At 46.4% G+C, this 25,620-nt stretch overlaps 1 protein-coding gene across 3 annotated transcripts in view; it reads left to right on the forward strand.

Annotated features, from left to right (window-relative positions):
• The window catches only part of LOC138982653 (protein FAM53A-like), a 145,026-nt gene that overhangs the window by 72,207 nt on the left and 47,199 nt on the right, over window positions 1–25,620 (forward strand). For 2 of the 3 annotated variants that reach the window (XM_070355977.1, XM_070355978.1), the window contains one exon: window positions 18,198–18,643. In XM_070355977.1, coding sequence (XP_070212078.1) covers window positions 18,572–18,643 — 72 coding nt within the window. In that variant the 5' untranslated portion in view covers window positions 18,198–18,571. Of the gene's footprint in view, window positions 1–11,610; window positions 11,749–18,197; window positions 18,644–25,620 lie in introns of those variants that run through there. The other variant, XM_070355979.1, reaches the window with a different exon arrangement.

Consider the following 25,620-nt stretch of genomic DNA (forward strand, 5'->3'; position numbering starts at 1 on the left):
TGGCAGATCTGTACAATCAGCAATGGTGGGTTCTGAGTAGTGTGATGGGGTGACTGATTTGTTATGGTCAGTAGTTGAGTAGTGTGATGGTGTGACTGATTTGTTATGGTCAGTAGTTGAGTAGTGTGATGGTGTGACTGATTTGGTATGGTCAGTAATTGAGTAGTGTGATGGGGTGACTGATTTGTTATGGTCAGTAGATGAGTAGTGTGATGGGGTGACTGATTTGCTGTGGTCAGTACCAGATCTAAACAATCAGCAATGGTGGGTTCTGAAGATGACACGCCCCAGCAGTATTCGGTCTGTATGAATCAGGGGTGTCGTTTGGGGGGAGCATCTCGTTACTCCCCCGTATCGTTACTCCCCCGTATCGCTACTCCCCCGGTTCGTTACTCCCCCGGCTCGTTACTCCCCCGTGCCTTTTTGACTCACATGCGAAGCAAAAGTGAGTCTATGTACTCACCCGAGTCGTCCGTCCGTCCGTCCCCCCCGTCCGTCCGTCCGTCCGTCCGGACGTCCGTCCGGAAAACTTTAACGTTGGATATTTCTTGGACACTATTCAGTCTATCAGTACCAAATTTGGCAAGATGGTGTATGATGACAAGGCCCAAAAAAACATACATAGCATCTTGACCTTGCTTCAAGGTCAAGGTCGCAGGGGCCATAAATGTTGCCTAAAAAACAGCTATTTTTCACATTTTTCACATTTTCTCTGAAGTTTTTGAGATTCAATACCTCACCTATATATGATATATAGGGCAAAGTAAGCCCCATCTTTTGATACCAGTTTGGTTTACCTTGCTTCAAGGTCAAGGTCACAGGAGCTCTTCAAAGTTGGATTGTATACATATTTTGAAGTGACCTTGACCCTGAACTATGGAAGATAACTGTTTCAAACTTAAAAATTATGTGGGGCACATGTTATGCTTTCATCATGAGACACATTTGGTCACATATGATCAAGGTCAAGGTCACTTTGACCCTTATGAAATGTGACCAAAATAAGGTAGTGAACCACTAAAAGTGACCATATCTCATGGTAGAAAGAGCCAATAAGCACCATTGTACTTCCTATGTCTTGAATTAACAGCTTTGTGTTGCATGACCTTGGATGACCTTGACCTTGGGTCAAGGTCACATGTATTTTGGTAGGAAAAATGTGTAAAGCAGTTCTTAGTGTATGATGTCATTGCTAGGTTTAGCTGAAGGTAAAGGTCAAGCATGTGAGTCGTATGGGCTTTGCCCTTCTTGTTATTACACTTAAGTAATGCAGTTATTACTTAATTGAATTTTCAAGAGAGAGAGAGAGAGAGAGCATGTTCAAATAACTTACAACTGCCAGATCTGCCTGTACATTCGTGTACAGTACATCTTTGAAAAAAAAGTATATATTTTAAGCAGAAGAGATACTATTTCAGAATGCATGACGGGGGAGTAGCGATACGGGGGAGTAACGACCCGGGGGAGTAACGAGCCGGGGGAGTAGCGATACGGGGGAGTAACGAGTCGGGGGAGTAACGAGCCGGGGGAGTAACGATACGGCTACTCCCCCGGCTCGTTACTCCCCCGTACACAGAAAATGACTGGATAACCCTGTGATAGTAAGTTGGCATGAAATATTGTTTTTCCGGAGAAATTTTCTGGATAAACAAACAAAGAAACAAACAAAACAGCTGGACAGGGGGCGGGGGGTGGGTGGGGGTGGGGGAACAATATTTCATGCCAACTTACTATCACAGGGTTTTCCAGTCATTTTCTGTGTACGGGGGAGTAACAAGCCGGGGGAGTAGCGATACGGGGGAGTAACGAGCCGGGGGACTGAGTAGCGATACGGGGGAGTAACGAGCTGATCCCTCGTTTGGGTCGGCCCTTCGGCCAATCGCCGATTTTTGTTTACTTTGGCCGAAACTTTCATGTCCCAATCGGCCAAATGTCCGAAGAGTATTCGCCTGAATCGGCCAAAGTTTGTCCAGTTTTTGTATTGGTCAGGCTTTGATTGCTAAAACTGCTGCCGATGTACTTAATCAACTGACTGACGTTTATTTCCTTCGCGAATACCAAAAACGAAACATCAATGTTTTGAACGGAAGCCATTGACGAAAATTGTAGATGCCAGAGTGGTTTCCCTTGGACAATGGAACCACACTCTCAACGTTTGCGTTCGCCGGTTCGCGATAGTTTATCAGTCAGTCAGTGCTTTCGATTTGGATTTGAACATCATGTCGCAACCAAAAAAGAACAAAAAACTAAATTGGCCAAGGTTTGCTACCCTTTGCCAAGGTAAGTGATTCCGGACAAAATGACAGTAACACCGCGAATGTGGACAGTGTCAGTGTGAGTGGTAGTAGTGTTGTCGAGTCGATCGATGCAGACGACATAGCAGACGATAGTCACAGCGAATCGAAATCTGCTGAGCCAGAGAATGAAAAGCGTCCTCCAAATCGTGGTTTCCAAGCAAAATGGCTCACCCTACACGGTCTTTTATTGGTGTTTTACCAGTCATGTTTCCCAAGGCTTGTCAAGATTTGCACAAGATTGGAAGAGTTTTACTTTCAAGAAATTAAAGTTAAAGGTTTGAAAAAGTTTCAGAGAACTGCTGTCTGTTGTAGTTAAATCAGCAAAGCTAATTGTTTCAGTTGCAGTATGCAACATATAATCCAGGGGCGGATTAGGGGAAGGGGGGGGGGGGGGGGGTTGCTGGGGTTCCGGACCCCCCCCCCCCAAAAAAAAAAAAAAAAATTCTGTCTGTGAATATCTTTTATTTTTTCTGTCTGTAAAGCCGGAGGGAAGAGTTAATTGTTTAATTGTCACAGTATGCGACATGTCTCCCTTCTAACCATACTATATGATGTCGGGAGCAGATATCAGTGAAGATAAATTGCCATTATTTATACTAATATTAAAAGAAATAATGAGTGGCTGCTGACACTAATTGATCATGTTTAAAATCAAGGATAAGCCACAAATTGTTTATAAAATAGCTAAAATTCTTAAGCCCAAACCCCCCATGGGAACCCTGAACCCCAGGTTGTAATACCACCCCACCCACCCCTCTGGCTTAACTGCTCCGCCCCTGTAATCTGTGTTCCTAAGACAATGATTGTATGTATTGGTGTTCCCCTCTTGAGTCTTGTACTTCAATGTTGCGGTGACTTTGGATGAGCCAAAATAATAGCCGAACATTTTCCAAGATGTCCTAAAGCTTTCTGACAGTTTCGGCCAAATGTCCCAACATGAAAATGTCTAGCAACACGTACATGCATGACTTTGCCGTGTGAATTCTATTCAGAATGACTGTCCGTCAGTGTCATATTTATCTTCTCACGCACTTTCTGTTTTGGAGTTTTTTTAATCCTAGGGCCATGAGCCCTAGTATTAAGTTTTTGGGCTGTCTTTTTTCTCCGTCAGAGTGGCGCTAGGTTTACTTTGCAGACAGGAAGTGCTACCATACATGTGCTTCTCTCATCCTAGGCTGGTCGGACCATCTCCTGCCCTCCCCCTCCATCCTCCTACTCCTCCCCCCTCCCCCAAACCACTTGGCTTTCCCTTTTTGTGGGCGCCTGGAGGTTTTGGTGTGTGCAAGTGGCACGAGTCGACTTCCTGTCCTGAAAACACATGCAGACATGTGAGCTGGGCCACTGAGTGAGCTAGACATGCACTGTGCTGTTGTTTAGCGCTCACTCTGTTTAGCGCTCCTTTTTTTTAACGGCACATGGCTGCGGCTGCCGACTGCTAAGCACTTGGTTTGTGTGTGTGTCTGTGTGTCTGTCACCCGGTGCCCATTTTAGGTCAAATCGGCCATGGTTTGTTAGTTCTTTATTCCTGTTTTCTGTGTGTGTTCACACTGCAGCGCTTCTAGTGCGTCTAGTGTACAATGGAACTTATGGACCCCCCCCCCCCCTTTAAACCCCCAGAATGTAAGACTCCCTCCCTTTTAAGACCCCTTTTTGTCAGAGTTGTTGTTTGTAACCTCTATAATGTTACCCCATTGTTAGTCCCTCCATGGTAAGGCCTGGTTTTCTTGTTGTTTGTAACCTCTATAATGTTACCCCATTGTTAGTCCCTCCATGGTAAGGCCTGGTTTTCTTGTTGTTTGTAACCTCTATAATGTTACCCCATTGTTAGTCCCTCCATGGTAAGGCCTGGTTTTCTTGTTGTTTGTAACCTCTATAATGTTACCCCATTGTTAGTCCCTCCATGGTAAGGCCTGGTTTTCTTGTTGTTTGTAACCTCTATAATGTTACCCCATTGTTAGTCCCTCCATGGTAAGGCCTGGTTTTCTTGTTGTTTGTAACCTCTATAATGTTACCCCATTGTTAGTCCCTCCATGGTAAGGCCTGGTTTTCTCACATTTGTCGAGGTCTTAAAAGGGGGGTTCCACTGTATTATTATATCGGTCAGATTGTCAGTGTGGGTTTGCCGCAAAGGACTTGGGGGAGAGAGGGGGGGGGGGGGTGCAGCGTCGAAGCTGATTAGTGTAATCTGATTAGCATCGCGGTGAAAGCCGGGCTTTCCTCGTTGGACCAACACCGTAACGATCAGGTGTGTGCTATCTGCACCAACAGGCTGTGGCTAAATGGTGCAAGTGTTTTGCGTTTTTAAGATGTTACACACAGAGTGAGAAAGGAGGGTGATGGGGAGGGAGAGAGAGAGAGAGCTTGTGTGAGTGATCGAGTGTGTGTTTGTGTGTGTGTGTGTGTGTGTGTGTGTGTGTGTGTGTGTGTATGTATATGTGTGTATGTGTGTGTGCGCGAAGGAGAGAGAGAGAGAGAGAGAGAGAGAGAGAGAGAGAGAGAGAGAGAGAGAGACTCAGAGTCAGAGAGTGAGTGAGAGAGAGAGAGAAGTTATATACGGACATCTCATAACTACAACGCTAGAAACATGGGCTTAGAGTACCCGCTTAGAGCATACAATGGTAGGAAGGGAGGGGGTGGGGGTACCCCATGGCTTACCGGTCATAACGTCCACAAGTCAAAACGTCCACAGGTGAGAACGTCCACAAGCAAAAACGTCCACAGGTGAAAACGTCCATAAATATGTCCCAGTGTGTGAATGTGTGATTGACCATTGACATTGTGTAGTGTTGTTAAGTTGTGTATGATATGTTTGCATGCCAGCTGAGTCGATGGAAGACCTATCTTGCCAATTCTCGAGTTGCAGGAAAAGTGGTTTATTTTAGGAGTTTGTTTAGACGTAAAAGATAGAAAGATGGGCGAAGTTTGTGGTTAGAAATAATAATATTTTACTTTCGGTTTCTAGTTCTCATTTCATGCGTTTGTCCGTTCAAACACCAATAATAATAATAATAAGAAGAAGACGAAAAAAACACAAACAAGAAAATAAAAGAACAAGAACAAGAACAAGAAGATGAAAAGGAAAGAAAAACAAGTCGCGTAAGGCGAAAATACAACATTTAGTCAAGCTCAGTCGAACTCACAGAATGAAACTGAACGCATTGTATTTTTTTCGCAAGACCGTACACTCGTATCATCGTCTGTCCACCGATCGTGGCAAAGGCAGTGAAATTAACAATCCAGAAAAGCGCGGTAGCGGTTGCGCTGAGGAGGATAGCACGCTTTTCTATATCTCTATTCTTTTTAACTCTCTGAACGTGTTTTTAATCCAAACATATCATATATATCTATATGTTTTTGGAATCAGAAACCGACAAGGAATAAGATAAAATTGTTTTTAAATCGATTTCAGAAATGTAATTTTAATCATAATTTTTATATTTTTAATTTTCAGAGCTTGTTTTTAATACGAATATAACATATTTATATGTTTGTGGAATCAGAAAATGATGAAGAATACGATAAACGCAATTTTGGATCGTTTTATAAAAAAAACATTAATTACAATTTTCAGATTTTTAATGACCAAAGTCATTAATTAATTTTTAAGCCTCCAAGCTGAAATGCAATACCAAAGTCCGGCCTTCGTCGAAGATTGCTTTGCCAAAATTTCAATCAATTTTATTGAAAAATGAGGGTGTGACAGTGCCGCCTCAACTTTTGCGGATATGACGTCATCAAAGACATTTATCGAAAAAATGAAAAAACCGTCTGGGGATATCATACCCAGGAACTCATATCATACCCAGGAACTCTCATGAAAAATTTCATAAAGATCGGTCCAGTAGTTTACTCTGAATCGCTCTACACACACACACACACACACACACACACACACACACACACACACACACATACACCACGACCCTCGTCTCGATTCCGCCCTCTATGTTAAAACATTTAGTCAAAACTTGACTAAATGTAAAAAGAAGACGAAAAAAAACAAAAACAAAAATAACAAGAAGAAATAGAAGAAGAAGAAAACAAGTCGCGTAAGGCGAAATTACTACAATTAGTCAAGCTGTGGAACTCACAGAATGAAACTGAACGCACTGTATTTTTTGACAATGACCGTAGTCCGCCGCTTGTGCATAACGGAGTGAAACTGACGAGCCTGTTCAGCGCGGTAGTGGTTTCGCTGTGCTGCATAGCAGGCTTTTCTGTACCTCTCTTAGTTTTAACTTTCTGAGCGTGTTTTTAATCCAAACATATCATATCTATATTTTTTGGAATCAGGAACCGACAAGGAATAAGATGAAATTGGTTTTAAATCGATTTCGGAAATTTAATTTTGATCATCATTTTTATATTTTTTTATTTTCAGAGCTTGTTTTTAATCCATATATAACATATTTATATGTTTTTGGAATTAGGAAATGATGTAGAATAAGATGAACGTAAATTTGGATCGTTTTACATATAAAAAAAATTATTACAATTTTCAGATTTTTAATGACCAAAGTCATTAATTAATTTTTAAGCCACCAAGCTGAAATGCAATACCGAAGTCCGGCCTTCGTCGAAGATTGCTTTACAAAAATGTCAATCAATTTGATTGAAAAATGAGGGTGTGACAGTGCCGCCTCAACTTTTACAAAAAGCCGGATATGACGTCATCAAAAGTATTTATCGAAAAAAAGAAAAAAACGTCCGGGGATATCATTCCCAGGAACTCTCATGTCAAATTTCATAAAGATCGGTCCAGTAGTTTGGTCTGAATCGCTCAACACACACACACGCACAGACACACCCACACCCACACACACACACACACACACACACACACACACACACACACACACACACACACACACACACACACACACACACATACACCACGACCCTCGTCTCGATTCCCCCTCTATGTTAAAACATTTAGTCAAAACTTGACTAAATGTAAAAACAGTGATTGTGTATGCTTGAGTTTCGCATGAAGCTTTTTGTCTGAAAAGTCTTAAGTCAGTTATCTTTTCATGAATATTTTATTGTAGCAAATTATTATAAAGACAACATGAATTTAAAAAAGAAAATGTTCAACACTTTCAAAATAAATTGTCCTTATTAATACTAAGAACCAGGGATATCGTAACAGGACTAAAATAGTAAATGACTTGTGGACGTTTTGACCATGAGCATGTGGACGTTTTGTGGACGTTTTGGTCTGGACGTTTTGACTTGTGGACGTTATGACATGTGGACGTTTTGACCATGAGCATGTGGACGTTTTGGCGTGGACGTTTTGACTTGTGGACGTTTTGACTTGTGGACGTTTTGACCATGAGCATGTGGACGTTTTGTGGACGTTTTGACTTGTGGACGTTATGACTTGTGGACGTTATGACATGTGGACGGTTTGTGGACGTTTTGGCGTGGACGTTTTGACTGGTTTACTCCCCATGGATCGAGGACAAAGCATTGGGTCAGCATGTCAGTGCCTGATGGAGTGACCGCACGCCACACTGGCCGGTGACAGGGGACAGAGTCCGGTTACCTCAGTCACTGGTCACTTAACCTACCAGTCTGTGAGGACAGTGCTAGTTATACTTGGTGACTGTGAGGACAGTGTTAGTTATACTTGGTGACTGTGAGGACAGTGCTAGTTATACTTGGTGACTGTGAGGACAGTGTTAGTTATACTTGGTGACTGTGAGGACAGTGCTAGTTATACTTGGTGACTGTGAGGACAGTGCTAGTTATACTTGGTGACTGTGAGGACAGTGTTGGGTTGGAGGGTTGGGAGGGGGGGGGTTGGACTGGAGGTGTTTCTGTCCAAATACCAATGGCTTTTAATGCAGCTTTCTATGGCGGAATGAATTAATGTTCCTCTTCTTCTTCTTCTTCTTCTTGTCTCTGTTTCTGTATGTCTCTCTGTCTCTCTGTCTGTCTGTGTCTCGTTCAAGCTCTGTCTCTGTCTCACACTCTCGCTGTCTCTGTCTCTCTGTCTGTCTGCTCTCTCTCTTTGTCTGTCTGTCTCTCTCTCTCTCACTGTCTGTCTGTCTGTCTCTCACTGTCTGCCTGTCTTTGTCTGTCTGTCTGTCTGTCTCTGTCTGTCTCTGTCTCTCTCTCTCTTCTCTCTCTCTTCTCTCTTTCTCTCTCTCTCTCTCTCTCTTTCTTTCTCTCTCACACTCATTCAGTCTCTCTTCTCCAACCCCACCCCTTTGACAGTCCTTGACACCCGGAGGATTATAGATGATGTGGGAACGACCCCCCCCCCCCCCTCCCCAGCGCAGTGGAGCCAAGTTTGATGGCCGCGGTAGCAGGCTGGCAGAGTGCCATGCGCCAGTCGTCCTGCTTAACCATGCGTGACCCACGGTGCCAGAGTCGTCCTGCTTAACCATGCGTGACCCACGGTGCCAGAGTCGTCCTGCTTAACCATGCGTGACACACGGTGCCAGTCGTCCTGCTTAACCATGCGTGACCCACGGTGCCAGTCGTCCTGCTTAACCATGCGTGACCCACGGTGCCAGTCGTCCTGCTTAACCATGCGTGACCCACGGTGCCAGAGTCGTCCTGCTTAACCATGCGTGACCCACGGTGCCAGTCGTCCTGCTTAACCATGCGTGACCCACGGTGCCAGAGTCGTCCTGCTTAACCATGCGTGACCCACGGTGCCAGTCGACCGAGACCATTGATTTTGTGCACACACAATACCCCCTAACCACACAATACCCCCCCCCCCCCCCGCACACATTAGCCCCCTAAAACACACATAATACCCAGCCCCCCCCCCCCCCACGCGCACGCACACATAACACCCCCCCCCCCACACACACACACACACATACACAATAACCCCTAAGACCTAAGACACACACACAAAAGTTGAGTCACCGTGTCTGCATTCCCTTTTGAGAGAAAGAAAAAGAGAGACAGAGGTCCCCCTTTTGAAAGAAAGAGAGCGAGAGGGGTCTCCCTTTTTGACTCACATGCGTAGCAAAAGTGAGTCTATGTACTCACCCGAGTCGTCCGTCCGTCCGTCCGGACGTCCGGAAAACTTTAACGTTGGATATTTCTTGGACACTATTCAGTCTATCAGTACCAAATTTGGCAAGATGGTGTATGATGACAAGGCCCCAAAAAACATACATAGCATCTTGACCTTGCTTCAAGGTCAAGGTCGCAGGGGCCATAAATGTTGCCTAAAAAACAGCTATTTTTCACATTTTTCACATTTTCTCTGAAGTTTTTGAGATTCAATACCTCACCTATATATGATATATAGGGCAAAGTAAGCCCCATCTTTTCATACCAGTTTGGTTTACCTTGCTTCAAGGTCAAGGTCACAGGAGCTCTTCAAAGTTGGATTGTATACATATTTTGAAGTGACCTTGACCCTGAACTATGGAAGATAACTGTTTCAAACTTAAAAATTATGTGGGGCACATGTTATGCTTTCATCATGAGACACATTTGGTCACATATGATCAAGGTCAAGGTCACTTTGACCCTTATGAAATGTGACCAAAATAAGGTAGTGAACCACTAAAAGTGACCATATCTCATGGTAGAAAGAGCCAATAAGCACCATTGTACATCCTATGTCTTGAATTAACAGCTTTGTGTTGCATGACCTTGGATGACCTTGACCTTGGATCAAGGTCACATGTATTTTGGTAGGAAAAATGTGTAAAGCATGTGAGTCGTATGGGCTTTGCCCTTCTTGTTCAACTATGACGTCACACTATCTCTATGTCTCTCTCTCTCTCTCTCTCTCTCTCTCTCTCTCTCTCTCTCTCTCTCTCTCTCTCGCTCTCGCTCTCTCTCTCTCTCACTTCCCTCAACCACTTTACCTTTGTACCTTTATGGGTCAGCAGAATACAAGGATTCTTGACCTTTATACACGCGGCGTGTGTGTATCGTGTGTGAGTGTTTGCACCACTTGACAGCAACCAATACAGCCATGTCGCGCCACCCGGCCCCGTGAAAGGTACCACTAGAACCATTCACCTTAAGTATGTAGGCATTTCAGGTCTTGGTCATTTAGTCGGGTGCCAGTTCACAGCTAGCCTGACTATAGGCTACTACGTCTACATGTACCAGATTTTGTGTGAAAGGGTGGATAGAGAAGGGGGGGGGGGGCCCAAGATGGCTATCTCTACCGGTCTTTCTAGGTCTGTGGGCCCATGATGGCTATCTCTACCGGTCTCTCTATGTCTGTGGGCCCATGATGGCTATCTCTACCGGTCTTGGTTATGTCTGTGGGCCCATGATGGCTATCTCTACCGGTCTCTCTATGTCTGTGGGCCCATGATGGCTATCTCTACCGGTTTCTCTATGTCTGTGGGGCCATGATGGCTATCTCTACCGGTCTCTCTATGTCTGTAGGCCCATGATGGCTATCTCTACCGGTTTCTCTATGTCTGTGGGCCCATGATGGCTATCTCTACCGGTTTCTCTATGTCTGTGGGGCCATGATGGCTATCTCTACCGGTCTCTCTATGTCTGTAGGCCCATGATGGCTATCTCTACCGGTCTTTCTATGTCTGTGGGCCCATGATGGCTATCTCTACCGGTCTCTCTATGTCTGTGGGCCCATGATGGCTATCTCTACCGGTCTCTCTATGTCTGTGGGCCCATGATGGCTATCTCTACCGGTCTCTCTATGTCTGTGGGCCCCTGATGGCTATCTCTAACGGTCTCTCTATGTCTGTGGGCCCATGATGGCTATCTCTACCGGTTTCTCTATGTCTGTGGGCCCATGATGGCTATCTCTACCGCTTTCTCTATGTCTGTGGGCCCATGATGGCTATCTCTACCTCTCTGTGGGCCCATGATGGCTATCTCTACCGGTCTTTGCTGTGGCCGGCTTAGGGCAGTAGGTTACGTGGCCTTGCGTTGACCGGCGAGATATGCCACTCAGTGTTAACCGCAAATCACTGTGTGTGTGTGTGTGTGTGTGTGTGTGTGTGTGTGTGTGTGTGTGTTGAATAACGGGAAATACTCTTCTTGTGACTGAGCTGACTGTGATAAAACTGAGTGATTGTGATTACAGTCTGCCTGCCTGTACACACACACACACACACACACACTATACTCATATTTTTCAGTCAACCTACTCTCTCAGCTGGCGAGCACCCTTGTTCAGCCTAATCGTAGGGCTAGCACGCAAAACAGCGAGGCTTACTCTTATCGCTTTATTTACACCCCAGTGACTAGATGTGTGTCGATGTGTGTACGCGACTTGATCGAGCTTCACAAGGGAATGTTGTCAACTCGCCAACACACAGACAGTTCTTCGCATGTACACTATAGCCGGCAATCTCGCTCTCACTCCTCTAGTAGTACTGCTAGTCACTGTGGTGCGCTGTGTCAGTGTGTGTAGTTGATTTGGTTACCCGCTCTACCCGCTATTCGTTACCCGGAATACCCGCTATTTGCCGAGTACACAACACCGGTAAGTATGCGGTCATGTACCCTTTGTACACCCCTAAGTGCACCCTAAGTGCACCCTAAGTGCACCCTAAGTGCGTGAGTGTTGAGTTGGATGATTGTTGCTATGTGCATGTCATTATTTTCTACCTACCACGTATCGTATGAAGCACCCAAACTACGCGTTATGAGTGATCGGGATTTTGTCCGAGTGGGGTTGCGATGTTGATGTTGTCCGAGTGGGGTTGCGATGTTGATGTTGTCCGAGTGGGGTTGCGATGTTGATGTTGTCCGAGTGGGGTTGCGATGTTGATGTTGCCCTGGCTTTCTGTTTGTGTGGGATAATTACTGTGCGCTGTATACCACAGGCTGTTATTTCTCGCTATCAAATTAGGGGGTTATTTCGGAGTATTCGTTTACAGGTTAATTTTCTTGAATGAGACAGGACAAGAGGGTAGTATATTATATTATGTAGGGGATCATTTTTACGCGTTGGGTTGGTTGGAACTGTCAGCAGTGTGAGAGCGTGGATATTGATGTGCGTGGGGTTTTGGAGGATGTGCTTCTGCTTTTAAGAAGGTGAGTGATGAGATACCACGTTCTATAACTTGATTAGAAGATGACCAGTCTCACCTATGCTTCTATTTGATTCAAATATGCCTATGCGTAAGAAGTTAAACAGAAACAAATTTCCATCAGTGTAACGTTTTGGTCATCATTGCTTCTGAGTGAAGTGTTGAACGGGTGGGGTGTTCTATGTTCGTCAAAAGAGGGATTTGGTGAATGTGAGAAAGACAAAGTTGGTTCTCGTCACACAAGGAACGGACCTTGCCGTGTGCAACATTTTAAACTTAAAAATAGTCTATGCATGGCGGGCGCAGGCCGGAGTGTCACGTTCCTTTGCCGCCACAGATTGATCGCAATCACATTTTGTTGAAAGGAAAGAATGTCTCCTGCGTAAACACACACACACACACACACACACACACGCAAGCAAGCACGCACGGACACACATACACAAACGCACACAAGCACACACAAAGACACACACACACACACACTCACACACACACACACACTCACACTCACACTCACACACACAGGAGCCGGTTGGTGTATGATAAATATATATATAAGTCTATTTAAAGAAGGAGATGACACTGTACCTGTCACGCACACACACACTCACACACACAGGAGGCGCTTGGTGTATGATAAATATATATATAAGTCTATTAAAAAAGGAGATGACACTGTACCTGTCACTCACACACACACACACACACACACACACACACACACACACACACACACACACACACACACACACACACACACACACACACACACACACACACACACACACACACACACACACACACACAGGAGGCGGTTGGTGTATGATATATATATATATAAGTCTATTAAAGAAGGAGATGACACTGTACCTGTCACACACACACACACACACACACACACACACACACACACACACACACACACACACACACACACACACACACACACACACACAGTAGGCGGGTGGTGTATGATATATATAAGTCTATTAAAGAAGGAGATGACACTGTACCTGTCACTCACACACAGGAGGCGGTTGGTGATATATATATATAAGTCTATTAAAGAAGGATATGACCCTGTACCTGTCACACACACTCACACACACAGGAGGCGGTTGGTACACTATATATAAGTCTATTAAAGAAGGAGATGACACTGTACCTGTCACTCCGAGCCGAGGTGGAGCGTAACAACCTCAGCGACCATCAGCTATTTAAAATGGAGATTACTCTCGCACCATTTGACATGTTTCCGTGCACCACACACAAAACCTGCAGTAAACCTCGCTAAGCATACAGTGCAACCCCCCTTCAACAACACCCAAATACGACTTCGACTTCCTGTCTGTTAACACCATGCAGTATACCTCGCTAATCATACAGTGCAACTCCCCTTTAACAACACCCAATACGACGTCCTGTCTGTTAACACTGTGCAGTATACCTCGCTAAGCATACAGTGCAACTCCCCTTTAACAACACCCAATACGACGTCCTGTCTGTTAACACTGTGCAGTATACCTCGCTAAGCATACAGTGCACCCCCCCTTTAACAACACCCAATACGACGTCCTGTCTGTTAACACCATGCAGTATACCTCGCTAAGCATACAGTGCAACTCCCCTTTAACAACACCCAATACGACGTCCTGTCTGTTAACACCATGCAGTATACCTCGCTAAGCATACAGTGCAACTCCCCTTTAACAACACCCAATAAGACGTCCTGTCTGTTAACACCGTGCAGTAAACCTCGCTAAGCATACAGTGCAACCCCCCTTTAACAACACCCAATTCGACGTCCTGTCTGTTAACACCGTGCAGTAAACCTCGCTAAGCATACAGTGCAACTCCCCTTTAACAACACCCAATACGACGTCCTGTCTGTTAACACCATGCAGTATACCTCGCTAAGCATACAGTGCAACTCCCCTTTAACAACACCCAATACGACGTCCTGTCTGTTAACACCATGCAGTATACCTCGCTAAGCATACAGTGCAACTCCCCTTTAACAACACCCAATACGACGTCCTGTCTGTTAACACCATGCAGTATACCTCGCTAAGCATACAGTGCAACTCCCCTTTAACAACACCCAATACGACGTCCTGTCTGTTAACACCGTGCAGTATACCTCGCTAAGCATACAGTGCAACCCCCCTTTAACAACACCCAATACGACGTCCTGTCTGTTAACACCGTGCAGTAAACCTCGCTAAGCATACAGTGCAACCCCCCTTTAACAACACCCAATACGACGTCCTGTCTGTTAACACCATGCAGTATACCTCGCTAAGCATACAGTGCAACCCCTCTTTAACAACACCCAATACGACGGCCTGTCTGTTAACACCATGCAGTATACCTCGCTAAGCATACAGTGCAACTCCCCTTCAACAACACCCAATACGACGTCCTGTCTGTTAACACCGTGCAGTATACCTCGCTAAGCATACAGTGCACCCCCCTTTAACAACACCCAATACGACGTCCTGTCTGTTAACACCATGCTGTGTCACGGATTTACTGATTCTTTGGAGGTCTTGTGAAGGGGGGTCCACAAATTAATGTTCTTTGCCTATCAGTGCCGACACACGTGGGCAATGTGTGAACGGTCCCTTAATTCCTCATCCGTCACTGAAGTCAAGTTGAAGTCGACCTAGTTGTGTCTAGCTCTGCGAGTGTTCCACATCACAGTTGTTACGCTGTACTCGCTGCGAGGAAGGCTATACTGCACAGTGATTTAGAACCATATTGATTTGTTTCTGGCACAACAGTGATTATGGTAGAACTATATTGATTGGTTTCTGGCACAACAGTGATTATGGTAGAACTATATTGATTGGTTTCTGGCACAACAGTGATTATGGTAGAACTCTGGCACAACAGAACATAATTTACAGACTGGCTCAAATCAGTTGACACATGCCAGCAAACTGAATTTGGCCAGAGGCAACTTTTAATTGGACATTTGATTTTTGTGTGGAATTTCAAACATTTGGAATTTAACCAGTCCGTGAAGTTGAGTAGGTACGGAGCGCTACGATAGCCACCACCCCCACCCCCACCTGTAGACAGGGTTGAGTGTAACACTGACCATCAAAAAAGGACTAAATAACTAACTAAATAATAAATAAAATAAAAACCAGTTAGAAAAAAATCAATAATTATGAAACAAAGACATGAAAGTGCATTCTGCCTTAATGGCAGAGCGTGGATTGTCTTTGGGTTCATAGTTTGAGTGTACTGTCATGCGTGACTTTGAGTTGGACCCAGTCTAATGTGTGACACCCTCTACGCTTGCAATGCACCGCTGTGTGGCAGCTGAGGCGTTAGAGTGCAGGCCATTGTTTGTTCTGTGCTTGTACTTGATGGGCACAAGTGTCGCTTCCCGAGTCCTTTGTTTTCCGGGGATGTGGGGGAGGGGTGTGCCGGGATTGCCTGGGCCAGGACATTTTCTGTGGTTCACCAGTTAAATATTAAATATTGGAAACGAACTCGTTATCGGTCATACAATCATATACTGGCTGATATTCCTTTTGACCAATTTTCTGACAGACGTTATCGTTGTGTTCTGGACTTAGTGGGGTTATTTGACTTTTCTATTCTTGCGTCTTGTGTTTGCTCTTGACAATCATGCGGTGTGATAAGGAAGGGCGGTATTTATGGCGGTGACGGTGTGTGGTGTTGTGTTCAGTCGTCATTCTGTCCTGCGTGTTTATCGGTTACTGTCGTGCATGGTCCAGTGTTGTGTTCAGTCGTCATTCCGTCCTGCGTGTTTATCGGTTACTGTCGTGCATGGTCCAGTGTTGTGTTCAGTCGTCATTCCGTTCTGCGTGTTTATCGGTTACCGACGTGCATGGTCCAGTGTTGTGTTCAGTCGTCATTCCGTTCTGCGTGTTTATCGGTTACCGTCGTGCATGGTCCAGTGTTGTGTTCAGTCGTCATTCCGTCCTGCGTGTTTATCGGTTACTGTCGTGCATGGTCCAGTGTTGTGTTCAGTCGTCATTCCGTCCTGCGTGTTTATCGGTTACCGTCGTGCATGGTCCAGTGTTGTGTTCAGTCGTCATTCTGTCCTGCGTGTTTATCGGTTACTGTCGTGCATGGTCCAGTGTTGTGTTCAGTCGTCATTCCGTCCTGCGTGTTTATCGGTTACGGTCGTGCATGGTCCAGTGTTGTGTTCAGTCGTCATTCTGTCCTGCGTGTTTATCGGTTACCGTCGTGCATGGTCCAGTGTTGTGTTCAGTCGTCATTCTGTCCTGCGTGTTTATCGGTTACCGTCGTGCATGGTCCAGTGTTGTGTTCAGTAGTCATTCCGTCCTGCGTGTTTATCGGTTACTGTCGTGCATGGTCCAGTGTTGTGTTCAGTCGTCATTCTGTCCTGCGTGTTTATCGGTTACCGTCGTGCATGGTCCAGTGTTGTGTTCAGTCGTCATTCCGTCCTGCGTGTTTATCGGTTACCGACGTGCATGGTCCAGTGTTGTTGGTTTAGAGAAGGGTTGAGTGGGGTCGGTTCGTCACCTGGCTTCACGGCACCTCACCTGTGAAGGGTTGAGGCCGACCGATGGATTTGAGTGATTTTTGGTTTGAAGGGTGGGGTAAGGTGTATGTGTGGACTGGCGTTGTCAATGTCGAAAAGGTGTGACAAGAGGTCAAAAGACGTTGCTTTGTCAACTGTGTTTCTCCCCATATTAATATTATTCTATATTAATGCTCGGGACACTTAAATGAAATCATTTTCATTACCTTTTTTTGACTCACATGCGAAGCAAAAGTGAGTCTATGTACTCACCCGAGTCGTCCGTCCGTCCGTCCGTCCGTCTGTCCGGCCCGGCGTCCGTCCGTCCGTCCGGAAAACTTTAACGTTGGATATTTCTTGGACACTATTAAGTCTATCAACACCTGATGTGGCCTGATGGTGTATGGTTACAAGATCTCAAAAAACATTTGCGGCAACTTGACCTCACTTCAAGTTCAAGGTCACAGGGGCCGTAATTGTTGTCTTAAAAACGACCATTTTTCACATTTTCGCTTTTTTTTCTGAAGTTATCGAGAATGGCAACCTTAGCTATGTATGCTATACAGGGCAATGTAAGTCCTATCTTTGGACACCAGTTTGGTTGACCTTGCTTCAAGGTCAAGGTCGCAAGGGTCCTTTAAAGTTGGATTGTATACATATTTTGAAGTGACCTTGACCCTGAACTATGGAAGATAACTGTTTCAAACTTAAAAATTATGTGGGGCACATGTTATGCTTTCATCATGAGACACATTTGGTCACATATGATCAAGGTCAAGGTCACTTTGACCCTTATGAAATGTGACCAAAATAAGGTAGTGAACCACTAAAAGTGACCATATCTCATGGTAGAAAGAGCCAATAAGCACCATTGTACTTCCTATGTCTTGAATTAACAGCTTTGTGTTGCATGACCTTGGATGACCTTGACCTTGGGTCAAGGTCACATGTATTTTGGTAGGAAAAATGTGTAAAGCAGTTCTTAGTGTATGATGTCATTGCTAGGTTTAGTTATTTGACCTTGACCCTGAAGGTCAAGGTCATGTAAAGGTCAAAGTCAAGCATGTGAGTCGTATGGGCTTTGCCCTTGTTTTTTTTTTAAAGACATACCTGGTGTAAAAGCATTGAAGTAACCGATAGCAGAACTGCCAACTCTTGACAGATATTGCGCAAAACATGTCACCAAAGCGCTTACTGTGGCTCCCCCCCCCCCCCACCCCCCAGCCTCTGTCTCCGGTCAGTTACGAACGCTTTGTGGCCAAGACATTTTGACTGATGTATGTTTTGAAGCGAGGTCCACCTGACCTGTTATCCCCTGTGTCTGGGTACAACACTGGATATTAATGACAGTTATTCTTTCTCTGTGTTCAGATCCACGTCTAGCCCAGCCTTGACGCCCAGGCCTCCTGCAGGACGAGCAGGTCATCCACTCCTCGTCGGCTTCAAGCCCAGACCTCCACCAGGACCAGCAGGTCATCCAGCACAGAGAGCGGGTCATCCTCGTCGCCTTCAAACCAACATTGATGGACGTTATCCCCTCCTCCCCCACCACCTCACCCTCCACGCCCCATCCCCCTCGGCCAGCCGTCCTCTGATGCCTGTGGTCAGTGCGGTCAGCGGTGTTGAGGCCGGGGGGCCAGTTGAGGCCGGGGGGCCATGCGGGGGGCAGCGTGAGGGGGGCACGGGACGGGGGGCAGGGAGGGGGCGTGGAGGAGAGGGAGGGAGAGAAGGGGAAGAGAGACACCATGCTGCACGTGCCGGTAGCTCTCATCACAGAGAAGCTGCGCGGACAGACCTTGGAAGATGACCACATCAAGGTGAGTGGGGTTTGTGTGTCTGCAAGTTGTAGAGAACGAGGGGGGTCTGAGAGTCTGCAAGTTGTACATTTTGTATGGGAAATATTTGTTTGGTCTCTGATCAGGGCACGTCCTGTCAGTCTGTGTTACAATCGGTATAAAGTTAACTCTGTTGAGGGAGAAAGCTTTTTCTATAGCTGAGTATCTTTTGATAAAAAGAAAACAAAATGTCACCAATTGCAAGAGAAGAATGTCAACATGGTTGTTCTGAGCAGTCGTATGTGGGAGAATGTAAGTGTGTGTGACTCACAAGAACTGCCCCCTGTCAAGGTGTGTACAGTGTCCCCCTGATTACCTGCCCTTGCCCTGCAATCGTTGTCTTTTTTTTTCTTTATTTGGTGTTTAACGTCGTTTTCAACCACGAAGGTTATATCGCGACGGGGAAAGGGGGGGAGGGGGGGAGATGGGATAGAACCACTTGTTAATTGTTTCTTGTTCACAAAAGCACTAATCAAAAAATTGCTCCAAGGGCTTGCAACGTAGTACAATATATTACCTTACTGGGAGAATGCAAGTTTCCAGTACAAAGGACTTAACATTTCTTACATACTCATACTGCTTGACCAAAATCTTTACAAACATTGACTATATTCTATACAAGAACAATCGTTGTCAACAGCATACAGCTAACTTGGCTGACATCTGACCCCTAGCTCCCCACCATGCACGTGTCTTGCTTCATTTCAAGACCTACTCCCCCGTCCTCTTCTCAGCATTGCCACCTCGGCCCTAACCTTCGGCCCTGAAATATTGATATCGGCAGTTATCTCGGATCGTCTTGCACATTTCGTTCAGTGCTCAGGGCCGGACCCAGGGGGGGGGTTCCAGGGGTTCCGGAACCCCACCCCTGGAAAAAGCATGTACCTTGCTTTGAGTGGTTTTTTTTGCTTTTTTTGGGGTTTTTTAAATAAATTTTGTGTGTGTCTCTAACAAATTTTATTCAATGTGAAATCCGATGAGAAAATGGTACCCCCCCACCCCCACCAACTCACACTGACAGGCCGTAACCCTCAAAACAAGGCCCAGAATGCACCATATTGCACAGATTTTAACCGTTTTTCAAAAATTTTCCGGGGGAGCATGCCCCCGGACCCCCCTAGTTCGCGCGCCTGCTTTGCAGGCGCGCGCTTGTGGCTTCGCCACTTCGCTGATTTGCCCCCCCAAAAAAGGAGGAACCACCCCCTTACAACTCATTTGGTCCGGCCCTGGTGCTGACTGCTGGCTGGCTGCCCGATGTCCCCTCACTGCCCCCCCCCCCCCCCCCCCTTAGTGTCCAAATAACGCAGGCACATCCAGCTTGTTGCCGCCAAACACGGCTCGCCATGTTAGCAGTACGGGCGGTGTGCCAAATGTCGTGGAACTTATGCAACAAATCCCGGCAATTTGGACACTCTTTAAACAGTGCCGCGATCCGAATAAATCTTCACCAACTATTTTGGGTATGCGTGCGAGTTTTGTGGCCTTGGGGGTGTGGAATCGCTTGAATAGGGGTTGGAGGGGGGGGGGCAGTCTGTCTGTCTGCTTGGCTGCCTGCCTGTCTGCCTGCCTGTCTGTCTGCCTGTCTGCCTGCCTGTCTGTCTGCCTGTCTGCCTGCCTGTCCGATGCCTGTCTGTCTGTCTGTCTGTCTGCCTGCCTGCCTGTCTGTCTGCCTGCCTGTCTGTCTGTCTGCCTGTCTGTCTGTCTGTCTGTCTGCCTGCCTGTCTGTCTGTCTGTCCGCCCATTGTCGTTGTGATTGTGCGCGTGTCTGTGTAGCGTGTGGATGGTATCATACGGGGAAGTAGACACTTCAAAGCAATTCCCACTTCAACGTTTGGTGCTTGCTAGATCAGAATTTTCTTTTTTGTGAAAAGAGATGGCCTAATGTAATTTCTTTGGTGTTTTCTGGCCATTATTACCTTGTGTCATTTCTTTGGTGTTTTCTGGCCATTATTACCTTGTTCATTCCTTTGGTGTTTTCTGGCCATTATTACCCTGTGTCATTCCTGTGCTGTTTTCTGGCCATTATTACCTAGTGTCAATCCTTTGGTGTTTTCTGGCCATTCTTTCAGAAGGCGTAGCAGGTCTTTTCAGGCTATGTTGTCTCTCAACAGTATAAACTATTAATGAGTTGAGTCCCGACTCCCTGCACTGTAATGCAAAGTGCAGTGTCAGCATCGTTGAGAGGGAAATCTGCAAGAAAAGAGCTACGGTGGACTTGTGGGCATTGTAACCCAAAGTGCAGTGTCAACTGGATGTTTAGGGAATAAGCTTGCCGAATTGGGAATTCGAACCTTTTAAGCTGTGACCCCTGTGCCAAGTCGCTCTGTCTGTCTGTCTGTCTCTTTCAGTGTATAGATTATTATCTATATCTGTTTGTCTCTGTCTCTCTCTGTCACTGCCTCTCTCTCTTTGTCTCTTTCTCTCTGTGTTTGTCTCTGTCTGTCTATCTCCACCCCCACCCCCCTCTCTCTCTCTCTGTCTCTCTGTCTTTCTCTCTGTCTCTGTCACTGCCTCTCTCTCTCTGTCTCTTTCTCTCTCTGTCTCTTTCTCTCTGTCTTTCTCTCTGTCTCTGTTTGTCTCTGTCTGTCTATCTCCACCTCCATCAATCAATCAATCAATATGAGGCTTATATCGCGCGTATTCCGTGGGTACAGTTCTAAGCGCAGGGATTGATTTATTTTTATTTTTATTTTTTGCAATTTATATCGCGCACATATTGAAGGGGCAGGGATTTATTTATGCCGTGTGAGATGGAATTTTTTTACACAATACATCACGCATTCACATCGGCCAGCAGATCGCAGCCATTTCGACGCATATCCTACTTTTTACGGCCTATTATTCCAAGTCACACGGGTATTTTGGTGGACATTTTTATCTATGCCTATACAAATTTGCCAGGAGAGACCCTTTTGTCAATCGTGGGATCTTTAACGTGCACACCCCAATGTAGTGTACACGAAGGGACCTCGGTTTTTCGTCTCATCCGAAAGACTAGCACTTGAACCCACCACCTAGTGCGTTACCACTCGGCCACCCACCGTACCCACCCACCCCCCTCTCTCTCTTTCTCTAGTACCATAGGTAGTAGGAGTGTAACGTAACCTTTATGAGCGGTGTTGGCAAAACATTGTTACAAGTGCAGGGTACTATTGAGCTCCGTGCTATGGAACAAAGATTCTCTGTGACTGTGTCGGGACAATGCCTCGCCCTCCTGCAAGCCGACTTGTGTGTATTCAACACACCGTTCTTGGCCGTATAACTATGGACCAATATTGTGACATTGGAGGTATACTGTTCAAAAAAAGAAACGCATAGTTGCTACTTGCCAAATTTGTTTTATTTTTCGAAAAAATTAACAGAAAATCCAATATTTAGATTATTTGTTTGAAATTTGGTATGGACACAGTTGAATGCACACACAGTTCATTTGCATCTTCAAATCAATCAGTCAATCAATACGATTGGGTGCCGAGGCTGTCAAGTCAGTAGGGGGTGTGACTGCCTTGAGCAGCAACAACTGCCCGGCACCTTCTGGGCATGGACTGGATCAGATGCCGGATATCTTGCTGTGGGATGGTGTCCCACTCCTCCTGAAGTGCCTGCAATAGATCGCGGTGATTTGCCGGCGCTTCTTCTCGCCTGCGCACACGTCTGTCCAATTCATCCCAGAGGTGTTCTATCGGGTTCATGTCTGGCGACATGGATGGCCAGGGAAGCACCTGGACATGGTGGTCGGTGAGGAACTGGGTGGTGAGTCGTGCTGTGTGCGGGCGAGCGTTGTCCTGCTGGAATATGGCATCCTGGTCAGCCAGAAGAGGAAGGGCGTGTGGGCGCAGAATTTCCTCCACGTATCGCTGGGCAGTTATGCGCCCTTGGACGTGCACCAGGGTGCTCCTTCCAGCGGTATTTATCGCCCCCCACACCATGACGCCTCCACCACCATGAACGGCTGCCTCATCCACACAGTTGGGCGCGTAACGTTCGTTTACTCTCCGGTAGACCCTCCTCCGACCATCATGTCGCTGGAGCAGGAAGTAGGACTCGTCGCTGAACCACACGTGTCTCCAGTGATTCCGGACGGTCCAGCGAAGGTGCTGGTTGCCCCACTGCACTCGGTTCTGGCGATGGCGGCGGGTGAGGACAGCTCCTCTGTGAGGTCTGCGAGCTCTCAAACCAGCTTCATGCAGGCGGTTCCGCACGGTCTGGTCCGATAATCGGTGTGGCCCGGGGAGAGCCTGGACAGAAGATGAGGCCGACAGGAAACGATTCCGGAGGTGGCGGAGCCGTATGAAGCGGTCGTGAGCAGCAGTTGTCGCCCTTGGTCTTCCCGCTCGTGGCAAGTCAGCAACGGAGCCAGTGGCTTGAAACCTGACCCACAGTCTACTGATGGTGCTCTGGGACACGTGGAAGTGCCTGGCGATTGCACTTTGACTTTGGCCTGCTTGTAAACGACCCAATGCAATTTGGCGGTCTTCTCTGCTCAATCGGGCCATCTTTCGTCGCTGAATTGTCGTCTGATTTCTTTGTGGCGAACAATCCGCTTTTATGGGTTTTGGAAGACATGGTGAGAGCTCAATATTCCCCGAGTTTCACGAGATTACACTGAAGCATGACGAGTGGTCATGCCAAATGAGCAATTTTGACATTGTAGCCACTGATAACGCATGCGTCACGTGCAGAGCTCACTTGTGGCAATGGACGAAAGGTCGACGACCAGATAAACTGTAAACATTTTCTGCAGTTTGGTGGATATCCTTGTAGCCATATAACTAAATTAACCAAATATTACAAGCTATGCGTTTCTTTTTTGAACAGTATATATATATTATACTCCACCCATACGTTTCTGTCAGCTTGGGTGACTCCGTTCACTCGCCAAGCTGTGTACACAGCAGGGTTCAGACAAAGGTCAATATTTCATTTCAGCCCGTGCCTTTATAATTTCTAATGCCTTTGGCCCCGGTGAAGGTTAGAGGTCAAAGAGAATGAGAGTTTTTTGTGACTAGCATTCTTTGTGCTCTTTCTCTCTCTCCCCCCACCCCTCGCACCCCACCCGTACCTTCTTAAGCTGCATTTAACAATAGCGGATCGGGGTCAGGCAATGTGCAAATGAAGTTGAGGGGTTGAAAGAGCGTATGGTAATGTCTCATGACTAACACCTCTCACAGCAATACACCTGTTCACCCGTGATTTGTAAAAATGTAAACAAAATTACAAATCACGTTTTTGCGCCCGATATTTTCTTGTCATCTCCAAAGTCAAGGGACAAAAACGAAATCCCTTGACTTTTGGGGTAGCGCGACTGTTAATTTTAAGATTTTTTTTCCATTTTTTTTTTCCTTACTAGTAGGATGTCCCATCGTTGGGAAATTCCGGTCGCTTCCTCCCAGTGGAAAGCTAGCAGTGACAGAGTCGCACTACCCCAAAGTCAAGGGATCTATTAGTCCCGTTTCGCCGTTATCCCAATTCGCCCCCATCCCATTTTGGCGACATTTCTCAGGCCAAGTGTCATTTTACCACCATATCATGTACCATTAGCTCCACATCCCATTTTGGCGCAATCCCGTTTCGCCGTTAGCACATTTTGCCCCCATCCCATTTTCGCGACATTTTACAGGCTAAGTGTCATTTTACCACCATGTCATGTACCATTAGCTCCACATCCCATTTTGGCGCAATCCCGTTTTGCTGTTATCCCATTTTGCCCCCATCCCATTTTCGCGACATTTCACAGGCCAAGTGTCATTTTACCACCGTGTCATACCACTAGCGCCACATTCCATTTTGTCGCCATGCCGTTTTGCCGTCATCCCATTTCGCTGCCATCCCTATTTCGCGACATTTTGGATTGTGGCAAAAATGGGATTTGGCGTAAACGGAATGTCTTCCTAGTTGAATAACGCAGTATAGTAGTATAGTGAGGCTTGGCAAGAAGAATAAATCAAAAATGGGATGGCGGCCAAATGGCATGGTGTCAAAATGGGATGTCGCGCTATTGTTATGACACGATAGTAAAATGACGCTTGGCTTGTGAAATGTCGCGACAATGGGATGGGGGTTAAATGGAATGCGGTGAAACGGCATGGCGGCCAAATGGGATATGGTGTCAAAATGGGATGTCGCGCTATTGTTATGACATGTTAGTAAAATGACGCTTGGCTTGTGAAATGTCGCGAAAATGGGATGGGGCAAAAAATGGGATGGCGGCAAAATGGGATTGCACCAAAATGGGATGTGGAACTAAAACCATCCCCACCACTCAGCGTAGAGGCTCTAAACAAGAAAAATTAATAATAATAAAAGGCATGCATTACTTTGTGGTATGCGATATTTTTACATTTTTACAAATCGCGGTTTTAGGTTGGACGTGATTTGTAAAATGTTTTTAGGAGGGGGGGGGGGGGGCGTTACTTATATACCTACTTTGTAAGTTTGGTCATGAGGGGCGTTACTTATAAACGTAGTTTCAAAGCTTGGTCAGGGGGGGGGGGGGGGCACTTATACATGTAGTTTGCAAGCTTGGGCATGGAGGGGGGGGGGGGTGTGTAACTTATGCACGTAGTTTGCAAGCTTGGTCAGAGGGATGGGGGGGGGGGGGGGTCACTTATACACGTAGTTTGCAAGCTTGGGGGGGGGGGGTACTTATGCACGTAGTTTGCAGGCATGGGGGGGGGGGGGGTCACTTATACACGTAGTTTGCAAGCTTGGGCAAGGGGGGGGGGGGTACTTATGCACGTAGTTTGCAGGCTTGGTCAGGGGGGGGGGGGGGGCACTTATACATGTAGTTTGCAAGCTTGGGCATGGGGGGGGGGGGGGTCACTTATACACGTAGTTTGCAAGCTTGGGCATGGGGGGGGGGGGGGGGGTACTTATGCACGTAGTTTGCAGCTTGGTCAGAGGGGGGGGGGGGGCACTTATACACGTAGTTTGCAAGCTTGGGCATGGGGGGGGGGGGG

This window comes from Littorina saxatilis, linkage group LG12 (assembly GCF_037325665.1).
Source record: "Littorina saxatilis isolate snail1 linkage group LG12, US_GU_Lsax_2.0, whole genome shotgun sequence".
NCBI lineage: Eukaryota > Metazoa > Mollusca > Gastropoda > Littorinimorpha > Littorinidae > Littorina > Littorina saxatilis.